At 39.8% G+C, this 24,255-nt stretch overlaps 1 protein-coding gene across 1 annotated transcript in view; it reads left to right on the forward strand.

Moving 5' to 3' along the window:
- Positions 1-24,255, forward strand: part of CELF4 (CUGBP Elav-like family member 4) — a 557,691-nt gene that overhangs the window by 51,262 nt on the left and 482,174 nt on the right. Inside the window, exon 2 of the mRNA XM_044681738.1 lies at positions 4,926-4,942. Within this exon, the coding sequence (XP_044537673.1) occupies positions 4,926-4,942 (17 nt within the window). The remainder of the gene's footprint in view (positions 1-4,925; positions 4,943-24,255) is intronic.

The following is a 24,255-nucleotide window of genomic DNA, read 5'->3' on the forward strand; positions in this document are numbered from 1 at the left end:
CAAATAGGATACATGAGCATCTACTTTAAACCAAAAAGATAAATTAGGGAGTGATTCTCCACTTTACAGATAGTTCTTCACTCTAAAAGACAACTCATTAGAAGAATCCTTTAAATGGTGATCATCTTATGTGCATTTTATAATTTAAAGGGATCTTGAAATTCATTCCATCCACTTCCTCATTCCTCATTTTACAAATAAGAAAATAGGCATTCAAATGGTTTTACCAATTCAAAGATCTGTGGTTGATTTTGTTTGTTTGTTCTTTTTTATTATTATTATTGTTAGGATCATAGAGGTAGTTATAGATAACTTAGGTGGCTTAGTAGAAAGAGTGCCAACCCTTGAGTCAGGAAGATTCATCTTCATGAGTACAAACCTGGCCTCAGGCATTACTAGCTGTGTGACTCCTGGGAAAATAACCCTATTTGCCTCAGTTTTCACATCTGTAAAATGAACTCGAAAAGGAAATGGCAAACCGCTGCCAAGAAAACCCCAGAGTCAGTTGTACACAACTGAAATAAATGAACATATAATCTCAGAGGTCCTCAAGTCCAGATACTTCCTTTTACAGATAAAGAAACTGAGGCATGACTTCAATCCTTCAAGGATCTGTGTTTTCACCAGAGTTGGGGACTCCCCAGACCACCAATTCAGATTACAACCACTCTATAACTTAATGGATAGCTTTAAGTGTTGTGATGGTGGAAAAATTCATTCCGCACCCTGCAGTCCACCTCTTCAACCCTTGCTAGAACAATTCTTTCACAACAGCCATAGAGTCAATCATCAGGCTCAAACACATATTCTTATCAGTTTAGTAAGCTCTGCTAAAGTTTGGATTCCACAGTCCTGGCCTTTGAGAACCCAGGCTCACTTCTACTCCAAGAAGAGGCATTGAAAGAGGACTTTAATGAAGGAGGTGTGACCTAATTTACATAACCAATTAATTTTACAATTGAACTTTTCAGGGACACAGGAATTGTGAAGCATGAGGTTCCCTTGTGGTTTCTCAGGCTTAAGTATTAGAAATGACTATTCCCCCACACTGAGTACAGAACTGAGGGTCTTCTCGGTGGCAAAGGTGCCCCTCATTTTGAACCCTTTTTCCTCCTGTCCCCCAAATTTCAGTGACTCTTTGGGCAATGTCTCAAATACCCAAAAAGCCAACTGAAGAATAGTAACTTTTTCACCTTCTTCCCAAAAGTATCCCCCCATAGCCTACGTGGTCAATGAAACACTACCAGAGTTGTACTCCTGGTTAAGATGCAAATCCTCCTGAAAGGGACAATAAATGAAGCCATTGCCACCCAATAACATTAGAGTATGAATGAGCCAATGAAATTCTTTCCAATGGAACAGCTAAAACTGAGAATAGGGTTTGATTGAAAGGTACAGACAGGATAGAGAAAAAGAAAGAGATGGAAAATATAAGGCACTTCCCAGGAAGGACAGGTCTAGGAAAAGGGCCTCAATATTAAAATACTTTGTCCTAGGGAATCTGGGGAAAAGGAGGACAAGGGAAGGACGAGAGTGTCAAATTCAAACTTGTTGAACCTCACAGTTTTATGGTGGGTTTGTCCTTGGACCCAACATAATACAGTTATTAAATTCACTTTGCACATTTAGGGAGGGGAAGAAGAAAGAAAACTCTCTTAGAAAGAAAGGACCTTCATATTCCTGTGACATATCCATATAATGATGAAAGGGATAGTCCTTTAAAGCTCTCCCCTAAAAGAACACTCTGTGATGGACTATATTTCTCCTCAAGAGTATACCACCTGTAGCAAGCTTTCTGTGCTGATTAATGTTGGTAGAGCCAGTGAAGGCCACTGAACTTCCAGCCTTGGTGAGTCACAGAAACCCAGTCTCTAATGAATTAATTAATTAGCTAGTTAATTTTGTTTTTAAATATACAAGTGAAGTACTGAACCTAGAGTGCAAAGAATACTGAACTAAAATCAGGAAACTTGAATTTTAGTCTTTACTTCAGCAACAGACTTGCTGTGTGATCTTGGGCCTTAATTTCTCCTTTTTTTTTAAATGAAGACAATGCCCATCCTCCAAGAAAAATCAAAGAAGATGTTGCAAGATAAAGTGCTCTGATCAGTACTGTATAAACTATGATATTATACAGGTATTGTTTTTGTTTAAAGGAACACAGTGGTGATTTCTTTTGTAAAATGGAGATCCTTCTTCTGCTCCCTCCAATTTTCAATTTAGTTACACAGATGTTCATACATATGTATGTTTGGATGAAGCCCACCTTTGCAAAACACTCAGACAAGATCTTATGACAGATTGTAACACTAGAACAGAACATGTTACCTCAAACCTTCTGATTTTGTATAAGCTATGTCCCATGCTTGGAAAGTTCTCCCTCCTCACCATTGGAGTTCCAAGATTCATTCTTCCTTCTTCTTCTCAATTCAAGGCTTTCCTTTATAAAAGCCTTTCCTGAACCTCCCAGTTGTTAGCAACACATACTCAGACACATATGGTGTATATATTTTATAATTACTTTGCTTCTTGAGAGCAAGGATTGTCTCTTTTTATCTCTGTATCTCCAAGATCTAGCATAATATCTGGTTCTTAGTAGCCACTTAATAAAAGTTTTTCATATTATAATAGGATCATAGATCTAGAATGGGAAGGGATCTCAGAGGCAATCAACCTCCTCATTTTATACTTGAGGAAACTGAGGCCCAGAGAAGCTAAGTAACTTGCCAAGGATCCACAGGTAGCACCACAGGTGGGTTCTCTAATTCCAGAGCCAGTATTTTATAATCCTGATAAATTAATCATTATTTAGTGCTTTTTATATGTGACCCATCCTACTCCCTGTCCTTCCCCTGTCATCATCATCCCCTACCCTTCAAATAAAAGTCAGAATCTATTCACAGGTCATTTGTATCCCTAGCAGCTAAAGTATGAAATCATTACACCTCACTACCACACAAAGACACAGAGTCACAATCCTCTCACACAAACACACAGAGACCCATACCCCCTCTCCCATATAAACTTTTGTGTCTACTTCCAGAGTTCATAATGTCTGAGCCGAATGAAAACACGTAAATTTAAAATTAAAATTAAAAAACCGTTCAGAAGTCATTAGCCCCAAATAATAAGTGCCTATTTCTTGGTTCATCTGAGGAATGATGGGTGTTGATAAGCATGAAATCTTTAAAAAGAGATTTGCCATTGTTCCATCCATCCGGAGCTGTCAGGGCTGCCCTGATCAGGTAATCAGAATACCCTCTGGATAATGGGGAGGAATCAAAAGCCATCTTCTGAGCTGGCAGATGTATGTATACAATTTGGTCAGAGAGTAAAAGAGGGAAAGACAGACAGATAGCATTAGTTGGGGGGGGGGGGACAGAGGCTAGGGAGAAAAAGAAAGTAATAAAGAAGAGAGAAGCAAAGAAATGAAAGAGACAGGAAAAAGAGAGGGAGAGAGAGAGAGAGAGAGAGAGAGAGAGAGAGAGAGAGAGAGAGAGCGAGAGAGAGCGCACAACAGAATGAAAGAGAAAGCCACAGGCAGAAAATAAGAACCAGATAGATGCAAAGAGGGGTAGTAAGAGAAGGGTTGGGGGAAGAGATGAAAGTGAGAGAGACAGGCAGAAAAGAGCTAAGAAAAGGAGAGGATGAGGAGCAGACAAAGAAAGACAAAGAGAAAGAAGCAGCTCGCCCACCCTAGTGGGGCTAGGGAGACAGAAAAAATAAGGAATGACACAAAGGCAGGAGGAAGCAGGCACCGGCCGCCCTCTTGGCTTACCAAGATTTGACGTAGTTACCCGGGCACCACTTTGTCTACCTTGTCATTCCAATAAAGTTATTGAAATTGAAAACTGAAAGCCAGTGGAGTGAGGAGAAAGTAGAGCCTATGGCTCACTTGTTATGCCTTGGAGACCTTGTGGCTTCCTCCTCCCTCCTGCCTAGGGGGTTTGTGGGAGAATGTCCAGGGGTAGATTGTTAGGGGCATCAACCTTTCCTGTTCATGTCATGTCCCAGTACCATCCCTCCACTTCCCAGCTCCCATCACTCCACACCTTTTGTTAATGACTCTGTAATTGATTGTTCCAACGTCATATTTTCACATCAGGACAGCCTTATGCTAGGTGAGCAAATATCAATATTTCCAGCAGTTGCCTTCATGGTATAAATCCTCCAGGCTCCAGCCTGGCCCAGCCGACCAGAGAATTTACCATTGGTTTAACAAGAAATAGGAGCTGAGTCAGGGATTAAGGCATGTCAAGTCTACAGAGAAAGACAGACAGAGACAGAGACAGGAGGAAAAAAAGAGAGATTCTTACAGATGAATGTAATCTAAAAGAGTTGGCTGTTAATCAGAGGGAAGGAAGTGGGAAGAGAAGAAAGAGAGAACAGAAAGGAAGGGAATCAGGAGAGATAAAAAAGAATAAAAGTGAAGAAAGAGAGAAGGAGAAATAAAGGGATAAGGAAAGAAGGGAAGAGATTAGGTAAAGCCTTTGCTAGTCATAATAAACAGAATGTCCCCAAAGTTTTACTGTAGTTTTAAGCTATTAAAGCTAAAGACATCCTAAATAAATGTCATTTGGTATGTTCATCATCATCATCAACAACATTAATACTGTTCAAAGAGAGTGTATTAAGGTCTTCAATAATCTGAATTCATGTCTATCGCCAACCTTCTTAGCACTTCTCCATTCCCACCTGGATCTTCTCTTCATTCACACTCACCATATTATTTCCCCTACACTGATCACCCTCTTCTTTCCACCTGTCCAGATTTCACCCATGCTTCAAGCCCCACCTCCTTCATGAAATCCACATTGATAAGCATTTCCTTTTACCTCTTATAATACTTCAGGTTTGTGCCCCATAATCTAGAATTTGATTCCACTATTCTCTATCCTTCCTCTGAATCTTGTCTTCTGAACTAGGATGTTACTTTCTTGAAGTCAGGAATCGTGTTTTCTTCCTTCTCATATCATTCCTAATGCTTTGCACAGGTGGGAATAAATATTTGTTCAATTGAATTGAGAGAGTTCAGTATTAAAATGGATTAATGAATGGACAGTTGGATGGATGGATTATTTGGAACTGAATTGTTGGAAATCCACATGCTTTGTCACAATGGAATTTTGGGTGAGACATCACGGTAAACTGAGTGAATAGGTGGAAAGAGAATTTGTAAGACAATCGAACTAGCTACCTAAAGAGCTGATGGAGAAATTAGCAAGGATCTTGGAATTCAGATCTCTCTCTCCTATTACCTATTCCAGTAATAACCTGAGATTTCAAAGTAAACCTATTGGAAAACTCAAATGGTCAAATAGATCCTTGAGTTCATCAATTTGGGAGTTTGCTTCAACAGTGTAAATTGCAACTTGGGCAATTCCATGCGCTCTTGCCCCTCTCATGATCTGATTATCCTCCCCAAAGTTCTGGTTCACTAGTGGGTGTTCATCCAATATGTCAGAGGTCTTCCTCACTTATTCTGATATCTCAAAGGTACTAGTGAAATACTCTGGCCAACCACCTGTCATCCCTCATTCTTGCTATATATTTTCTTTCTGTTATACAATTCTTTGATGATATTTTTTATTCCTACCCTTCACAGTTCCTCATTGGTTATAGTTTGCAGCCTGTTCATACTAATTAGTGTCTTTACACTGACCCTTATTTGATAATCATCTTGAACTCTTCAGACAGTAGTGTTCCAGGACTCACTATCATAAAATAACATCAATAAAGTGTTTGTAATGAAAATATTACCCCCACTCTTATGGGAAACTCTTATGAGAAAGTCAGCAAAAATGAAAGAAAGAAACACACTTATTAAGTGTCTACCATGTGTGAAGTGCCACACAAATATTATCTCATTTGATCCTCACAACAATCCAAAGAGGTAAATGCAATTATTATCTCTATTTTACATATGAGGAAACTGAGACAAATAGCAGTTAAGTGACTTGCCCGGGGTGATTCAGCCAAGAAGTGACTGAGGTTAGATTGGAACTCAGGGCTCCTTGACTCCAGAATCAGCAATCTATTTATTGCTTTGCCTAATCTCAGTATTTTATAACTTCTCCAAAAACAATTTGATCTTCTATCCTTTTCCTTTTCAACTCTGGGCCCAGAGTACTACATAGCACATTGAAATGTGGACAATTAACATTCTTTGTCCAATTAGGTTTTTTTTCTGTGTGTGGACAAGTCACATTCCCTTGAATGATTAAAGATCTCTTCTGGAAGACAATTGTTTGGGCTTGATTCCCAATCATAACATCATCCCACGAACAGAAACATCTAAAGGACTTCAGCATCCACAGGGAATCCCTCCTCAACTTGTCTTTTATACTGAATTTCTTCCATCACTATAGTGAACATTTCTGGCAAGCATATGTCTCCCTGTTTTATGCTTCACCTGATGTTTATCATCAGAGAGCCATTGATCAGAGATATTTCTATTGTTACATCTTCCAAGGAATCTTGAATGATTATGATATAAGGAATGAAGGAACCTTGTTCCTGTAAAAGAACTTATAAGGCAGCATTTTGTCCTGTCAAGTGGAATGACTTTTTTCTAGAAATCAACAAACAATAAATAAACTTTCATAAAGTTTGTGTATAGACAGGAGAGTAGGAAATATGTAGATCAGTAGTTAAGGTTTTATTGGTTAATTTTTGTTGATGTTAATAAGAGCCAAGATTTTTTCCCCACCTTTAATATCTTCCTGTCCTTAAGATAGCTTTTAAATCAGTCCCTCAATGCCTTCCAGCGTAATAAATATATATCACATATATATATGTCATTACATATGTGGCTATCCATATGTATGTATGTACAAGACATCCTAAAAGTCTTAGTGCAATTTTAAACTTTAATAGATTGAAACCGCACTGATACTTGGGGGATAATTTGTAAATCTAATCCAGTCTGAATGCTTTTTCCATCTTTATTCTCTTTTGTACCATTTTTATAGGGTCCAAGTATGGGAGTTCAACTATATTTGATGGAGAAAATTTTTTGTAATATTTTTTTTCCAAATCTATTTTTTTCTAGGTGTAGTCCCCTTTTTATATTCATCCTTAGTTGCACTTAGTATGGCTTTGCTTCATTGGATATTTTGCCAAGATGTCTTTAGAATGACTTTACCCTCTACTAGCTCTCTCTACTTTATGGGATGACACTGATCATAAGCTTCTATAACATTCCTTTTTCAGAAAGTTTTACAAATGAGTTTATATTATAACCTAGTGTTGCTTTTGGCAACCCCTCTGTCTATGGGGCAAGATAGTCAAATGTTTGCTAACTAAGATACATTCTAGGCTTTTTTTAGCCTCCTCTTTAGCCATTACTTTACCTTGGTTTAACCTTAAGAGAAAGTATTATAGTTGGCAGTGATGTCATTTCTGTTGTCCATTTCCCTTTTTTTGGATTATTACCATTTGTTTAAATAATTTAATAATAATTTAAATAATTGTTTTAATAAATGTTCTTAATTTATGCTTAATATTTTTACTACTATAATTTTTTATAATTCTGATCTTAGCTCAGAGGTGTCAATAACTCGAATGTGTCAATAGCTGTGTTGAGTCAATAGTCTAATTAAACACAGAAAACTGACTCAGGAATAACTGAAAGTGGCAGAAGAGGGGCCAACCTGCCTTAGTAGAGGAAAATTCCTCCTGAGGAAGTTCTCTATACCAGTAAAATCACAAATTCAGTCCTTAATCTTATCCATAAGGAGGTATTTCTTGAATACCTACAATATTCCTAGTCCTTTTGGTTGCTTTAGGAGAAACAGAAGGAGAAGAAATGAACCCTATGGTGGAGTTCACATTCTAATAAAAAGATAAAAGTCATACACCTGAAACAATTAGATAACAAAACAGGACAGCACAGGGCTAAATGCTAACATGAAGTTTCAGAGAAGTGGGGTGATCAATATAGACTATGAATTAGTCTGGGAAGGCTCTGTAGAAAAAGCAAGAGATTTGAATAGATGAAAAAGAGTTGGGGATGAAATGAAATGCTGGAATCTAGCAAGCAAAAGAGGTGAATCAGAAGAAATTTGTGTCAGAAGTAGGGAGAATTATAGGGCCATATGTTATCTTCACCACCCCCATATGTGGGGTGATGAGAAACCAGTGAGCACAGATAAGTACAACACAGCTTCTCAATATAGTTCTACCTGCTTCCCAGTCTTGTTACCAGGCATAATAGGTCTTGATGCAATCAATGTGATGGCCTCAAGCCAGTTTCCCATTTAAAAAAAAAAACTGTCCCTGCAGAAAATGACTTTTTTTCCCCTCTTTCTGTTTTTCTCAACCTTCCTGGCTGACTTGGGAAAAACAAACCAACCAATGAAAGAAGCTCAATTAATTTGCCATCTTCTACACCTTCTACATGTTTCTCTCAGCCTAGAAGTGAGAACACTGGCTTGACCTGGCAGAGTCTCTGCAGATGGAAAACAATTTTCTCCACTTGTATATTTGATTCTTTATTCCCAATTTCCTTCCATCAATCACCTTTTATTTATCAAACATCTAGCTGCAAAGTCAGCCTTATGCTAAACATTGGCTGAGAAGACAGAGGAAGAAAACAAGGTCTCTGTCTTTAGGAGGCAGGTCGATGAGTTGGTGAGCCTGCCAAGATTCTTGCACACAACACAATGAAAGAAGAAAAGTAGGTAGTCTGTGACTTCATACTATGGTACAAGGGCTGGAGGTGTTCTAAGGAGGGAAGGATCAATATGGTCTGAAATAAAAGCCTCACTGAAGATCTAGAACAGAGCTAGACTTTAAAAGCTGGGTAGAACTTAAATCATAGAGCAGTGGAAAGAAAGACAGCTTCTTCAGAAGAGGCCCAATTTTTCATGCAATCTCCTTTTTTTCTGTCCTTCATATATAAAAATGTTCATTTGTTGATGAATACCATGTTAGCAATTTAAAATATTTAAAGGAGGGGAAAAAAGAACAAATCCAGTCCCATCTCCATCTGCCTGTAATAGCCATTTGCCCAGTGGCAGGGGGTTGGATGCTATGACCTTCAACATCCTCTGTTTCTTCACCTTTGCATGTTTGTTTCCCCACTTGGCAGAATGAAGGATGGGCTTTCACTGAAAGGGGCAAAAGGATGAAGGGTCACCACTTATGAGTTCAAACCTAGTGCCAGTCCCTGCCATACAGGTCTGCCATGTAGTCTGATCCTCTACTGAAAATGTCACCCAAAAGACAGGTTCACTCTGATCTTTCTCGGCGCCTCGGCATCTGTGATGACATGCGGGCATCAAGATTTGCATATTTATTATAGATAAGCTGTCAAAATGTATGTTGTCAATTTCACCTTATACTCTGGATTTAATGATGCGCGTAAAGGACAGAAAATCTTTAATATTAATATTAATATGATTTTAGATTATAAGACCGCATTGTAGATATCAATCAGCCAACCCTTAAGGACATGTCACTCAAGTTGATATAGTTTATAGAAAATTAATGTAATCCATCCCATATGATCTATTGCAAGGGGCAAGAAAAAGGAAAAGGGAGGGGGGGAACCATTATTACTTGCCACCGTCTTCCAAATGTGCTAATTTGTGCTCCTGCCTGAAACATTATAAAACAGATTCATTGTATTTCAGAACTGGGAAGGATCTTAGAGAATTTTAAGTCCAACTTTCTTGTTTTAAAAATAAAGAAACTGAGGCATAGATGAATCAAGTGATTTAACCAAGGTCAGTTTAGCAGTCAAGCCAACATTTATTCAACACTTTGTGTCAGGTATTGTGCTAAATCTTGAGGAAGAAAGGAAAGGAAAAGTCCCTACTCTTGAGACACATGTTCTAATTAGGTAGACAATCCACAAATAACTATCATATACAACATTTTTTCAGAGTAGAACAAAAGGATCAAGAAAGGCCTCATGCATAAAGTGAGATGTAAATTGAGTCTTGAAAGAAGTTAGAGGAGCAGCTAGATGACTCAGAGAATAGAAATCTGGCTTCAGATTTCCTAGCTGGGTGACCCTGGGCAAGTCATTTAACTCTTAATTGCCTAACGCTTACCACTCCTCAGCAGACAAAAGGTAAGGGAAAAAAGAAAGAAGGAAAGAAAGGAAAAAAGAGAGAAGAAGAAAGAGGAGGAAGTAGAAAGGAGGAAAGGAAGGAAGGAGGGAAGGAAGGAAGGAAGGAAGGAGGAGCTAGGGAAATTAAGCTATTTAATAGCATAACTAGAACATAGCTCCCTTGATTCCCAGTCTAATCCTTTCCTTTCTCTCAGTGTGCTAAACTCCTCTCACCCCATGATTTGTAATCAGAGACCCTGAACCCAGGGAAAGTGATTTTTTTTTTTAATCCTGGGACTCCATTCTAGGAGCATAGGGCCACAACCAGTAGGCAATGGGTTGCTCAGGGTCACCCAGCTGGAAAGTGTCTGAGCCCGGATTTGAACCTAGGACCTTTAGTCTCTAGGCCTAGCTCTCAATCCACTGAGCTAGCCCAGCTGCCCCTACTTTAGGTTGCAGTTTCTTTAGCAGATGTTTTTACAGGGTGGGGTTGCTAGCCCCACGCCCAACCCTCCTCCTTTTTCATCCAGGCTATGGGACCGTCCTTAGCCCAGGAGTGGTAAGGGTGAGCGATAGGGGTCAAGTGACTTGCCCAAGGTCACACAGCTGGAAGTGTCCGAGGCCGGACTTGAACCTAGGACCTCCAGTCTCTAGGCCTGGCTCTTAATCCACTGAGCCACCCAGCTGCCCCAGGGAAAGTGATTACTATTAACTTATTGCTGTTGTGTATCTGATTCCCTGTTATCCTCAGTATTCCCTAAGGGTTACCCTTAGATGCTCTAAGACTGCTTTCTCCCTCACTCCTGTGCCCAATGTTCAGTTACCAGGTAGTGATTATTAGAAAAGAAATGCTTTTCTTCTTTTCCAGATTAAAAACTTACAGGGTGGAGTCTTAGGAAACTTTTCAAGAAGCACATGGTCTGGTTTCTGCTTTTCAGCAGTAGAAGTACTATTTCCTTCCTGACCCTAGATGTCAAATCCTCATACTAAAAAAGAAAAGAAATTGTCAGTGGGGTTCAAATTGAATGGAATATAGAATCCACATACAAGATTTGCCCCAGTAGCAAAGCTTTACATATTTACTATCTTTGCCTCATGTATCTCCTTCCACTTACCTGTAAAGCTTGAAATTTCACCATAGAGTTCATTCACTCAAAGTAGAACCTTTAAAAGACCTATGATCTTGGCAGTGTGGGCACTCCTTCTACCAAGGAAGACTGCAACCATTCTAAGTCCCATGAGTTGTCATACTCAGAAATTTCATTATCTGATTGCTAACATTGATAAGACTCTTTAAACTTAACTGTTATCCTTGGACTATAGGCATATAGTCTGCTTTAGACTCCATATGCAAAACCTTTTCAGCTTGGGGAAACTGCCAGATGTTGTTCCACTTGAATTTGTTAGTACCTCACTTCCTGACGAAAGGTAAGGCTAGGCTAAAGATAGCAAGACCATAATGTGATATACCATATATATCATAAAGTGACACACAGCTTTTTTTGTTTGTTTTTTGTTTTGTTTTGTTTTGTTTTAATTGTAGCACACCTACTAAAGGCAAAGTATTCTGCCATACAACTCCCTTATATGGATGCACAGTCCCATATTGTTCCTGGGTTGCCATTACAAGGTAGCCTTTATGAATATTTCTGACTCTGCTATAGGTCCCTTTAGCTCAAAGTCTTGGCTCCTTTTCAAATGTAAATGCCCCTGAAAAGAAGAGAGAATTAATATAACAACCTAATCATAAAGAAAATCCTCAGGGACCCTGAGTCCAGAGCTCTTGTCCTGCCTGACAGCTTTTGCCTCCTACAGAGCTGTAGACAGCACTCCCCACCCCCCAGCCAGTGGAGGTATGCCTTCTAGAGTTTACAAACAATGTAAGGGTTCAGTTGAAAACTTCTTAGGACCCTTTAAAACCAGCTGGGATTGGATACACTGGACTGGCTGAGCACATAGGCTTGACAAACCCAGGTTGACAAAGCTACAGTTGTTCCCTGGCTTCTCTCAGAGTAATAGCTAGCCTGAACTTCTGCTTGTTGCCAGCCCAGGCTTCAGCCCAGGCATCGATTCTCTGATGTTAAATCAATGAGCAAGCATTTATTTGGTACCTACTATGCGCAAGGCATGGTGCTAAGCTCTGACAATACAAAGAAAGGTAAATTTCAGTCCCCCACTGAGGGAGGGGGGGATCTAATGAGAGAAACAATATGTAAACAACTTTGTCCAAACAAGCTACATGCTGGATAAATTGGGGATAATCTCAGAGGGAAGGCACAAGCATTAAGGAGAACCCAGAGCAGCATCCAGTAGAAGGTAAGACTTTAGCTGGCATTTGATGGAAACCAGCTAAGCTGGGAAGAGGAGATGAGGAGGGAGAATATTCTAATCATACAGCCAGTGGAAATGTCCAGTCAGGGGATGAAGGAAGGTCAAGGGGACCAGTGTCACTGACATTGGCACTGCTGAGTATGTGGACAAGAGTTAAGATGTAAGGACACTAGAAAGGAGGGGAAGCTAGAAGGCTCGGTAGATAGAAAAGTAGGCATAAAGCCAAGAGGTACTGGATTCAAATGTGACCTCAGACACTTCCTACCTGGGAGACATTGGGCAAGTCATTTAATCCTGGTTGTCTAGCCCTTACAGCTCTTCTGCCTTGGAGCCTTTACTTTATATTGATTCTGAGACAGAAGGTAAGAGTTTAAAAAAGAAAAAAAGTACACTGGAAAGGTAGAAATGGGCCAGGTTGGTTTTAAGAGGGAATCAGAGGTTCTTCTATGTCATCTCTGCATGTGCTCCCTATTCTTGTTCTCCAGTGAGTAGCCATCTATTTGCAAACCTGCCTCAGTCCTCCTCAGCACTAGGATCACTAACCTGAGACTCAGCACTCTGGCTGAAATAAAAATAAGATTTATCGATATTTAGTTTTCAAAGATAGACACACAAGTATATGTAAAGCTCATCCTTCCTTACCTGGCCTCAACTTTCTCCCTGTTTGGCCCCACAATCAGTGACTTGGGACTCCTCCCAGGTAGAAGAGACAGGCCAGAAGCCAATTGGCAAAGGGGATACCCTTGAAGTGGGTAATTGAAACTATATTTGTGCTTATAAGCCAACAGGCACAGCTATTTGTGTGCACCTGTTTAAAGTACGCTTAGTAGATGTTAGTATTATTTGCCTTTTCCAAACTTCCTGTTCCTTTATCACCTGTTCTAGGAATAACCTTAGGAGAAGGAGGCTTTCCACAAGATCAGATGTTGGGGCTGAGAACAATGCCCTGACCCTCAAAATACATTTTCATCCCCCCCACACTTGCTGATGTGTGAAATTCTTCCAAAAAATAATAAAGTATTTTATTCCACAATAAGAGTAGAGGCTTCAAATGCAAACATGTCCAAGAGAAGGCCACAAGGATTTGTATTCATGCTCAGGTATAAGTGGCCAATGCCATACCCTTTCCTGATGTAGGTTTGAGGGTCCTGGCTTGAGAAAAGGAGGGAAGGGATTCTAGAATGGAGGCAAAGCAAAATTATCCAAGACAAACTTAACTGACTTTACAACTTTAAGGGCCAACTCTATATTCTGTTCAGCTTTTGATATTTATCCCCCTGACCATACCAATTTCAAAGAAATGGAGCTCTTAGTAAGGAATATATCCCATTACACTAGCATGTCTGATCTTAGAGATTTGATAGGGAACATTGAGGGGTTATGTGATTTGCCCTTCATCACACAGCCAGTTTGTAAAAAAGGACTTTCCAAGACCATATAGCTATCCACTATTCCATGATCCCCTTCACTCTTCATATTTATAGTCCACATTTATATAGGGTTTTGACATTTAAAAAACATTTCCCTCCTAGCAACTCTGTGAGATAAGTAATTCAAGAATTATTTTCCTCATTTTGCAGATGAGGAAACTGAGGCTTGTAGTACTTAATAGGTTATTTATGGTCATATGGTTAGGAGGTGAAAGAACCAAAGGTGAACCTAATTTTCATATTTGAAGCCCGATGACTTTCCCAATAACCTTATGGCAACAATATCTTGGAAGTGGTGAGAGACAGAGACAGAGACAGAGTGACAGGGACAGAGAGAGACAGAAAGACAAAGATAGCAGAGAAATATGAAAAAGAGAAGTGGAAAGAGAGAAAAAAGAGAGGAGACAAACAAAGAAACAGAGAGGGAGAGACAAAGAGAAACGACAAAAAACAGAGACAGGCAGCAGGAGAGAGAGAATGAAAAAGAGTGAGTAGAAGAGAGACACACAGAGAGAGGAAGACAGAGATTTTGTCATTTCAATGAGGATCAAAAAAAGAATATCTTTTGTCACACCACGTATCCTCATTGTTCTCCACAATTGGACCTGTCATTTTACCCTCTCATGCTCCCCTGAATCTTGTTCTATTAGAACCCTAGGAGTTGACATTTGCTGACAGAAGGCACTGAGAAGGGCATGGGGGTACCCAGTAAGAAGCAGCATCAGACACAAAATTACCCACTTTGAAATTTTTCGGGAGAAGAAAGAGGAAGAAGAACAATAATAAATAAGCACAACCAGAAAAAAGCAACAAGAATGGTGACGGTCAAGAAACTATGTCCTTTGAGAGAGTTTTGAAGAAGCTCAGAATGTTTACCTTAGATAATAGAATTGGGAAGGAGAAGGAAGTGGAAGCTGTCTCCATAAACTCAAATGCTTGTCATACAAAAGGGATTAGACTTGCTCTCTGTTGTTACACTGGACAAAACAAGAACCAAGGGTTTCAAATTACAAGAAAGAAGAGTTGCCCAATAATGAAATAGGTTGCTATGCGAGACAGTGTTCAAATAGTCTAGGATGCTAGAAAAGGAATTCCTAAACTATATAGGTTTAGAACAGATGACCTGGGTAATTTCTTCCAACTCTAAGATTCTCTGATTCTGAGATTCTGATTCAAAGTTTGGAAAAAGCAGAAAAATGTAGAAATCTTAAGGCTGCCTCTACTCCAATATTTTTCAACTCCAAGGCACTACTTGAAGAACCTAATTTGGGGTGAGACCTGAAGTAAATTCCTAAACTCTCTGAGCCTCAGTTTACTCACATCTAAGGTGTGAGTACACTCACATATAACATATGGAATAACGGTCAAGATAAGAAAAAGAATATGAAAGTGTGTTGGAAAGTATAAAGCACTAAGACAAATGTGGGAACTTATTAACTGCTGCTCTGTTTATGAGCACACGTACAAACTTGGAAGACTAGCAAATTTCTGGCCTCCTTTTATAAACTAGGTCTGGGGTTAGGAAGACACACTTATTCTGGCCCCACCTTCCAATTAATGGAGCGAGTTTAGAAACAATCAAGAGGAGATGTAGAGAATAGCTCCTTTTCTGAAGGAAGGGAATCTTAGAAACCAGAACATTTGGTCCTAGGGCTAGAGGGAAAGAACATTGTTCTTAGTCCTGTCAGACTGTCTCATGTGTCCTGCAATCTCCCTCTTAAACAGCCTCCACTCCCAAGAGACCCCAGCCTTCTCTGGCTCTTGCAGAATCGGAACCTGATATAAGATGGGACCAACGTGCAGGATCAGGTGTTGGTACTGAGACCAAAGCGTCCCCGGTGGGATCTTCCGGGCTGGGGCGCTCCCTAGGGATACACCGATGGGCCGGCGCTCAAAAGAGAGACAGCATCTTCCTTTGGAGCCCATAAATCTCAGTGTCTCTCAGAAAACCAGGCTCCTGCCTTCCCCTCCACCCCTTCCCTCTCGAGGGTCCCCCTCCCTTCCCCTTCGACGCGCAGGGAGGAAATCACGAAAGCCCTGACTGGTGTAGTTAGTTACCGCTGGAGTTTATATACATACACACTTCTTATCTGAAATAAGACAAAGCCTGGCCAGGCTCAATAAATCAAACCCTGGGGAAGGGAGGGAGAGTCGGGCAGCTGGAAGAAGGGGAGGAGGAGGAGGAGGCAGCGGAGGGAGCACGCTTGAGCTCGGGCTGCCTGCCCGCCCGCCGCCTCCTCCTCCTCCTTGGTGACTTCTAATGGAGCCGAGTTGCTCGAGTCCCCCACACTCTCTCTCGCAGGCCGGCAAATAGGCTGGCATCTTATTTACATAGAGAAGCGGATGGGATGAACACCTTGAGCATTTTTCATCCTGTTACGATACAAAGCCTCCTCAGATACCTCCGTGTTAGCGTAGCCGTAACAATGGCAAAATGCTGATAGGAATGGTTTTTATTATTATTATATTTATGTTTTTTTTTAATCTTCCACTCGAGGCTCAGGGAATGATGACCAGAAGGAGGAGGAGGAGGAGGAGGAAGGAGAGAGCAGTCTCCTCCCCGTCTCCGCGCGCGCGCGCGCGCACACACACACACACACACACACACACACACACACACACACACACACACACGAAGGTAAATAGGAAGACTCTCGCCTTAGGGCTTCTGTGCTTTTCCCCTTAGTTTAAATGGAGGAGGGGGCTTGTTTGCCTCAAGGGGGTTTCTCCGCTGCTTTCTTCCAGTTTCCAGGAAAAGTCTCTACTCCCCATCTCCTCCCCAAATCCACACTTAGCCAGAGGCTCGAGCTGCCCGGAGCTGGACAGCTCATATCTCTGCCCTAGGGTTGTGCCTGAGGTCATTTATCTCCAGAAAAAAGGACACTGACAAACTACTGGCGTTCAAAGAAGGGCAGCCAGATTGGTGAAGGAGCTGTAAATAATGTCAAAGAAGAACTAGCTGAAGGAGCTGGGGGTGGTTAGCCTAGAGAAGTGAGGATTGGGGGACTCTGATAGTTGGCTTTCAGTGATAGAAAGGCTGATACATGGAAGAGGGGGGTAGACTTTATGTAGCTTCAGAAAGAAAGAAAACACACACACACACACACACACACACACACACACACACACACACACACACGGGAAAAAATAGGAACAAAAATGGGAAATAGGAAGAACTTAGGTCCAAGAATGGAAGTCACAGGGAGGTAATTTTCTGCTCAGCATTAGAGATTGTTTTCTAAGTAATTTTTTCCCATCTATAAAATGAAGGGATTCGGCTTAGAAGGATTCTAAAGGCTGCTTCCAGCATGCATCTTAGAATCCATGATCCTATGAATTCTGTCTGACAATAGCATGAACTGACTTGTAAAGAAGTGATCTGCCCATCTTTAGAAATGCTCAAGCAGACAGGAGGGATGAGCCTCTTTCAGGGCTTCTTTAGAGATTTCTGAATTAGGTGGGAAACTGGATAAAATGACCTCTAAAATCCTGTTAAATAGGAAGCTAGGATTCTAAGATTCTGAGTCACCTACCCTGCAGTTATTCCCAGGCTAGGCTATGTCTTTATTTCCCTGTCTCTAATATCTACTTTTATCTATTCACATGTATCCTTCCCATGTTTTTTCCCTTAATGCCTCTTGTTCAGCTGAGGATAAACGGGGTCATAATTACACCATAAAGTGAGGCGCACATTCTGTGTCGCTTATTGCTCAAGGGTCTGCTAATTGGAATTTATAAAGTTCAATAAAAACTGTAATCCAATAAGGGCCGAAACTCTTCTTCATTTATCTTAGGGGTAATATCCTGCCTGCCTGCCTGCCAACAGTGGGGGGCAAACTCTATCCCATACAGTTCTTGTGTGTGGAAAAGCCCAGCTGTGCATGCATCTGGAGACACCTCTGACTTTATCTAGGGGGTGAGTAGAGCTTGGAAGGTGGGTATGCAACAGTCACTAAAAATCTTCTAGACATCCATGAAAAACTGGCAATGGAGGCCAGGAAGTATCAAGGAAGCAAAGGAGGAATTGAAAAGAGAAAGGGAGCCAGAATAAAGAAAACTATTCCATAGGCTTAAGACATAGCATTAAGACATAAGCCAGCAGTCATAGAAAAATGCTTTACTAATAGCAATAACAACATCTGGAATTTATTATATAGCATGTTAAAGTTTGCCAAGGACTTTACATATATTATTTTATTTGAATAGCACATAACCCTTTAAAGTAGGTACTACTACAGCATTTATTATCACCATTTTACAGATAAGAAAACTGAAGCTGAACAACGTAAAGGGTTTTGCCCATACATGCTAATAAGTGCCAAATAAGTGCTAAACCCTGGTCTTCCTAACTCTAGGTCTACCAACTACATCACAACACCTCAACAAAGAAAGTGAGATAGGGATATTATACCTTATCAAGCAAGGGGCAACTAGATGGCACAGTGGATAGAGTGCCAGGCCTAGAGTCAGGAAGACAGCCTCCTGAGCTTAAATCTGTCCTCAAACATGTACTAGCTGTGTGATGCTTGGAAAGTCACTTAACCCTGGTTGCCTCAGTTTCCACATCTGTAAAAATGAGCTGGAGAAGAAAATGGCAAACCACTCCAGTATCTTTGCCAAGAAAACCCCAAATGTCATGAGTGGAAACAACTAAACAACAACAAAATACCTAATCATCTTTATAATACCCTAGTTAAGATCCTCTGTGTTCTAACCCCAGCCCACTTTATTTCTCACTACACAAACTCTATTTCCAGCTCAGCTGTATTGTTCATTACTCCCCAAACATATCTTATTATTTCATATCTCTATTCCTTGGGGTGTGTTGTTCTCAAAAGCTAAAATGCTCTCCCCCCACCCCTGGCTCCATCTGTCAAAATCCTGCCCATCTTCCCAAACCTGCTTCAAATGAGCATCTCTTTACTATGGTAAAGTTAAAACTTCAGCTAAATAAAAGATAGTAAGATGCAGTGTGGTACAGTGAAGAGACAACCCAGAGAGAGCTCTGAGTTCCCATCTCTGCCATGTCCTAGCTATGAACTTGGCCAATTGATGAGGTACTTAAATTATCTAAAATTCATTTTTCTCATCTGTAAATTGGGAAGAATAATGTCTATGGTACCAACTTCACAGGGTTGATGAGAAAATAAAATAATACAATGTATGTAGAGTGCTTTGTCATCCTTTAAAGCACTATAAATGTCAGCTTTATTATTATGCTACCTACTTAATGAAGTGTTTCCTGATTGTTGAAATAATCATGATCATGGCTCTTTCCTCTGAATTCCCCTCAGCCTTTCTTTGCCTCCCTCCAGCTTTTAGGCATTAATTACAACATCCCTAGCTGTTCGCGTACTTCTCTTTCTTGCTTGCTGGACTATAAGCACCTTGTGGGAAGAGATAATGTCTTATATTTCTTTTTATTTTCCTCAAAGCCTAGCACAAGATATTCCTTACCTATAGTAAGGGTTCAGCAAATATATGTGTAACTGAACAGAATTGAATAAAATAGTCAATACTTCAGAGACCAATATCTCAGACCATATTGATTATGCCTCACCTGAGGCAATCCTGGTTGAGCTGCTTCCCAACCAACACCCCAACTTCAAGGAACCACCTTCTGTATATCAAGTACGAGTGGGAAAGCAAACATGGGAATCATAGCTTTAGAGCCAGAAAGAACCTTGGAAGTGGCTCAGTCCAATCCTACATTTTGCAGATAAGAAAACAAGGGCCTTTTAAAGGCCATAAGTGACTTGCCCAGGTCACATAGCTAAAAAAGGCTAGAAGTGAACTCATACTAATGACACTTGTCTTTTGGTTCTATCACAGGGGACATAAAACATCCCCAAAAAAGGATGGTTACAAAGGGTGCCTCTGAATTTGCTCTTCCCAAGTCAGAAATCCCCAAATTCCCATTGCAGCCTAATCAGGCTCTTATTTCTTCAGTACAACAATGGAAACATGGTTTCATCAAAGTGGTTACTCCTTCCATGCACACTGCATCATCCTATTTGATTCTTGTCTGTATGCTCTAAAATCTTCCATAGAATATTTGCCCAAGGCCCAGGATAGAAATCTTCCACTTCCACAATTTCCTCCCTAAATTTTTATGATTCAGGTCTTGGATTTCCATCTGTTATTTCTTGTTGTCACTTCATGACTGACCCACCTCCTTTTTCAATCACAATAGGGATGTGTTTTATACTGCTTTTTGCATGCAAGTCATCTTTGGTAATATTCTACAGTCTCCTTGTATCCACCATCTAACTCTAGGTAGTCCTTTGAGTCATAAATAATTTTAATTCATCAGATATTGATGTCCCGTGATTTTTGGTTGTGGGAAAATGGGTGTTAAAATAGGATTTTTGTGTCAGTGAGCAACTTAGGCTCCTCAAATGGAATATTACTTGCTTTTTCCTTCCCTATTCCCTTCTGAGGTCAGCTTGTTGCCAGTCTGTGGTGCTTGTCCAAGATGTATGTCCTGAGGAACTAATCCAATGGACTCCTCATCCAAAATGCCTATCATAATCTAAATAATAGGCATCCTTCATCCATTTGGTTTTTCCTATATTGATTGCTAGGATGATATCTTCCAAGGGGCTGTGGATCTCACTAAGAAGAACCTTTAATATAACTGGGCTTGATGTAATCAGTGCGTAATCATATGCAAAGAACAACATTGGAGGACACAGTTATCTATAGGGATTCTCTCTTTCATTTGAATTCTAGGAAGTACATTCCACACATAGCAGCAGCAAACACCTTTGGTGAACACATACTTCACTGTTTTATACCTTGGTTGATATTGATAATCAAAGCATTATTGAAGATTGATGAAATCTTTTAGGTTTCATCTGACAAAGCATATTTAAAAATCTTTGTGCTTTATGTATCTTAAAACACTATAGGAAAAGGAGCATTATATTAACATGCTTAAGAGAAGACTTGTTAGAGGAGAGATTTTAAGGCTACATCATGTCAAACAAGTCAATTTATTTTAATATAATCGACAAAAATAAGTACAATGGAATCATGTATATTCTACACCTTTCATTCAGTTGTATGACTATGAAAATATACTCTGATATGGAAAATTGTTTGAAGAATATTGTAGTTCCCTTCTCATGTTTTCATAGAGAACACTGTTGAATGGATGATTCTCACAAAGATCTTATAAAGATGAAAAAGCAGACATATTATAAAGATGATCCTAGGTGCTTTCTAGCAGGATTCTCCCCAATGGGCCAGGCTATAGAGCTAAGGAACCATAAAGATCAAAGCAGTCCTTCCTCCACACTGGACAAGGGACCACCAGACAGGATTCTCATTGTGGACTCAGCATAAGTATTTGCCCTGCAAAGCAGGCTGGTGTTCAATAAACACATTTTGCCTTAATATAATAGGATAACCACCATGAAATTCCCCTAATGTCACCCACAGGATTTCCTTAGTTATATAGGACTTCCTCAGCCTCTCCAAAAGAAGCAATATAGAACAATGAGCTATTCATCCTCTCTGGGGAGCCAGATGAGTTTCAATAGCAAAGTCTTGGACAAGGCTTGAACTTTTCCTCAGCCTCAGAAAAAAAGATAAGGACTATACCTATGATTTCACTGATATGAGGAACAGATCTGAGGAAACTCCTACCCATCATATTGGCCCCTAATAGTCCTAGAAAGTTCTATAAGAGCACTGAGGGGTTGTGACTTGCCCAGGGTCAGTCATTACGTGTCCTATGAAGGCCTTGAATCCAAGTATTCCAGTCTCTAGAGCCAATTATTATTAAACATTACACCATGCTATCTCTCATTTAAAAACAACAACAACAACAACAAAATTATAAATGAAAATGGTTTTAAACAGCCTTCTAAAATACTAGGTATTGTTATCTATTTTAAAGAAGAAAAAGATAATCAACTCTTATTTACTGAATATCTACCATGTGCCAGGCACTATACTATATCTAGGGATACTAAGAAACACAAAAACAGTTCCTGATGGCTAGGAATTCACATTCAAATTTGGATGACAACATGCCAACAATTACGTCAATTACAATATATATATATATATATATATATATATATATATATATATATATATATATATATATATATATATATATATATGGAGAGAGAGAGAGAGAGAGAGAGAGAGAGAGAGAGAGAGAGAGATGAAGATAAAGAGAGAGAATAAATGGAAAGTAATTTCAGAAGGAAGATCCTGGGGATGGAGGGGAGAGGAAAGGAAGGGGTTACCTAGGAAAGACCTCCCACAAAAGATGGGATTTGAGCTAAACCTTAAAGAAAGCTAGGAAAAGCAGGAGTTAGAGCCAAGGAGGGAGAGCATTCCAGGCATCAAAGACATCCAGTGAAAAGTTGAGAGATTTTCTGTTTTATCCTGGAGTTAATAGGGAGTCCCTGGAATTTTTTGAATAAAAAGGGTGATTTGACCAAACCTGCACATTGGGAAAATATCTTGGGCATCTAAAAGGAGGATGGATTGGAGAGGAGAGAGACCTGAGTAAGAGGATACAATTAGAAATCCATTGCAGAAATCCAAAAGAAAAGGGATTTTAAAAATTATATATATTAATAAACACACACATATATGCACTTACACACATGTATATACACGTATTTATTAATATGTATACATATATAAACAAGTGCACATATATACATATACACACATATACATAATGAAATGCTGTGATGGTAAAAATTATAAGATGGAACAACAGAGTGAATATTTGGAGTGTGAGGGAGGAGTTAACAAGGACACTCAGGAAACAAGCCTAGGTGACTATGGATAATGTTAGTACCCTCGAGAGCAATAATAAGAAAGTTAGGGAGAAGAGAGGTTCACGAAAAAAGATAATAAGTTCTGTTTTAGACTTGCTGAGTTTGAGGTGGCTATAGGACATCCAGTTTGAAATGTCCAAAAGACAGCTGGTGATTTGAGCCTGGCACTAATCGAAAGAGATTAGGGCTAGATATATAGGTCTGGACATTGCCTGAATGGAGAGGATAATTAAAACCATAGGAGCTGATGAGACTGCCAAGTGAGATATACAAAGGTTCTTACTGTAGGGTCTATAAACTTATTTTTGTTTTTTTTAATTTGATAACTGTTGTTTAGTAATTTCAGTTGTGTCTGACTCTTCATGATGTCATTTGGGGTTTCCTGGGCAAAGTTACTGGTATAGTTTGCCATTTCCTTCTCCAACTCATTTTACATATGACAAAACGGAGGCAAACAGGGTTAAGTGACTCACCCATGGACATGCAAAGTGTCTGAGGCCAGATTTGAATTTAGGAAGGTGAGTCTTCCGGACCTCAGGTGCAGTGCTCTCTCCACTGTACCACTTAGCTTCCCTCGATAACTGTATTTCAACATAATGCGTTTCCTCTATAATCTTATGAGTTTTATTTTACATATTTGAAAACATTCTACAAAAGAGTCCATAGGCTTTACCAAAGTCCCAAAAGAGTCTTTCACATGTGTACACACACACACACACAGAGGTATAGAGGGAGAAAAGAAAAGGGACCCAGACAGACCTTAGGATATAACTACTGTCATTAGTCATGACCTGCCTGAAGATCTAGTAAAAGAAATTAAGAAAGAGCTTTCAGACAGGAAGTTGGTGAACCCAGGAGAGATCAAAGAGAAGAGAGGAGATCCAAGAGAAAATGGTGATAAAATGTCAAAAGCTACAGATGGGTCAAGAAGGATGACAACTGGGAAAAGGCCATTAGATCTGGCAATTAAGAAATCATTTGGTGACTTTGTAGAGAGCAATTTCAGTTGATTGATGAGGTTAAGAAGCCAGATTACAGAGGGTTTAGAAACAAGGAAGAGGAGAGGAAGTGGACGCACATAATGTAGATGGCTTTCTCAAAGAGCTTTAGCCATGAAGGGACAGATAGACATCTGATGGTAGCTTTCAAGGATGATCAGATCAAGTGAAAGTTTTGTTGTTGTTTTTAAGGATGGAGGAGACATGGGTGTGTTTGTAGGCAGCAGAGAAGGAAACATTAGAGAGAAATTTAAGACTAGAGAAATGCAAGAGGGAACAATCTATTAGAGAAGGAATCAGAGATGGAGTCATGGCATACCAAACATTTTCACTAAATAATAACTTGTGTGTATGTAGCACTTTATATGTATGACATTATTTGTGGCTGATAAGAGTTCTACAAGGTAGATTGGGCAATTGTGTACTTCTAATTTTCTAGGCAAGAAAATAGTCTCAGGGAAATGAAGTGATAAGCTAGTAAGTACCCCAACCAAGACTGAACTCAGGGCTTCCAACTGCCAGTCCAGTACTTTTTCTACTATCTGACACAATTAATTATTGAGCACCTACTCTCAGTCCAGGACTGCTGTGAGTGCAGTTGGGGCTAAAGTGAATGGAAAGAAAGAGGTGAA

This window comes from Gracilinanus agilis, chromosome 1 (assembly GCF_016433145.1).
Source record: "Gracilinanus agilis isolate LMUSP501 chromosome 1, AgileGrace, whole genome shotgun sequence".
Lineage (NCBI taxonomy): Eukaryota > Metazoa > Chordata > Mammalia > Didelphimorphia > Didelphidae > Gracilinanus > Gracilinanus agilis.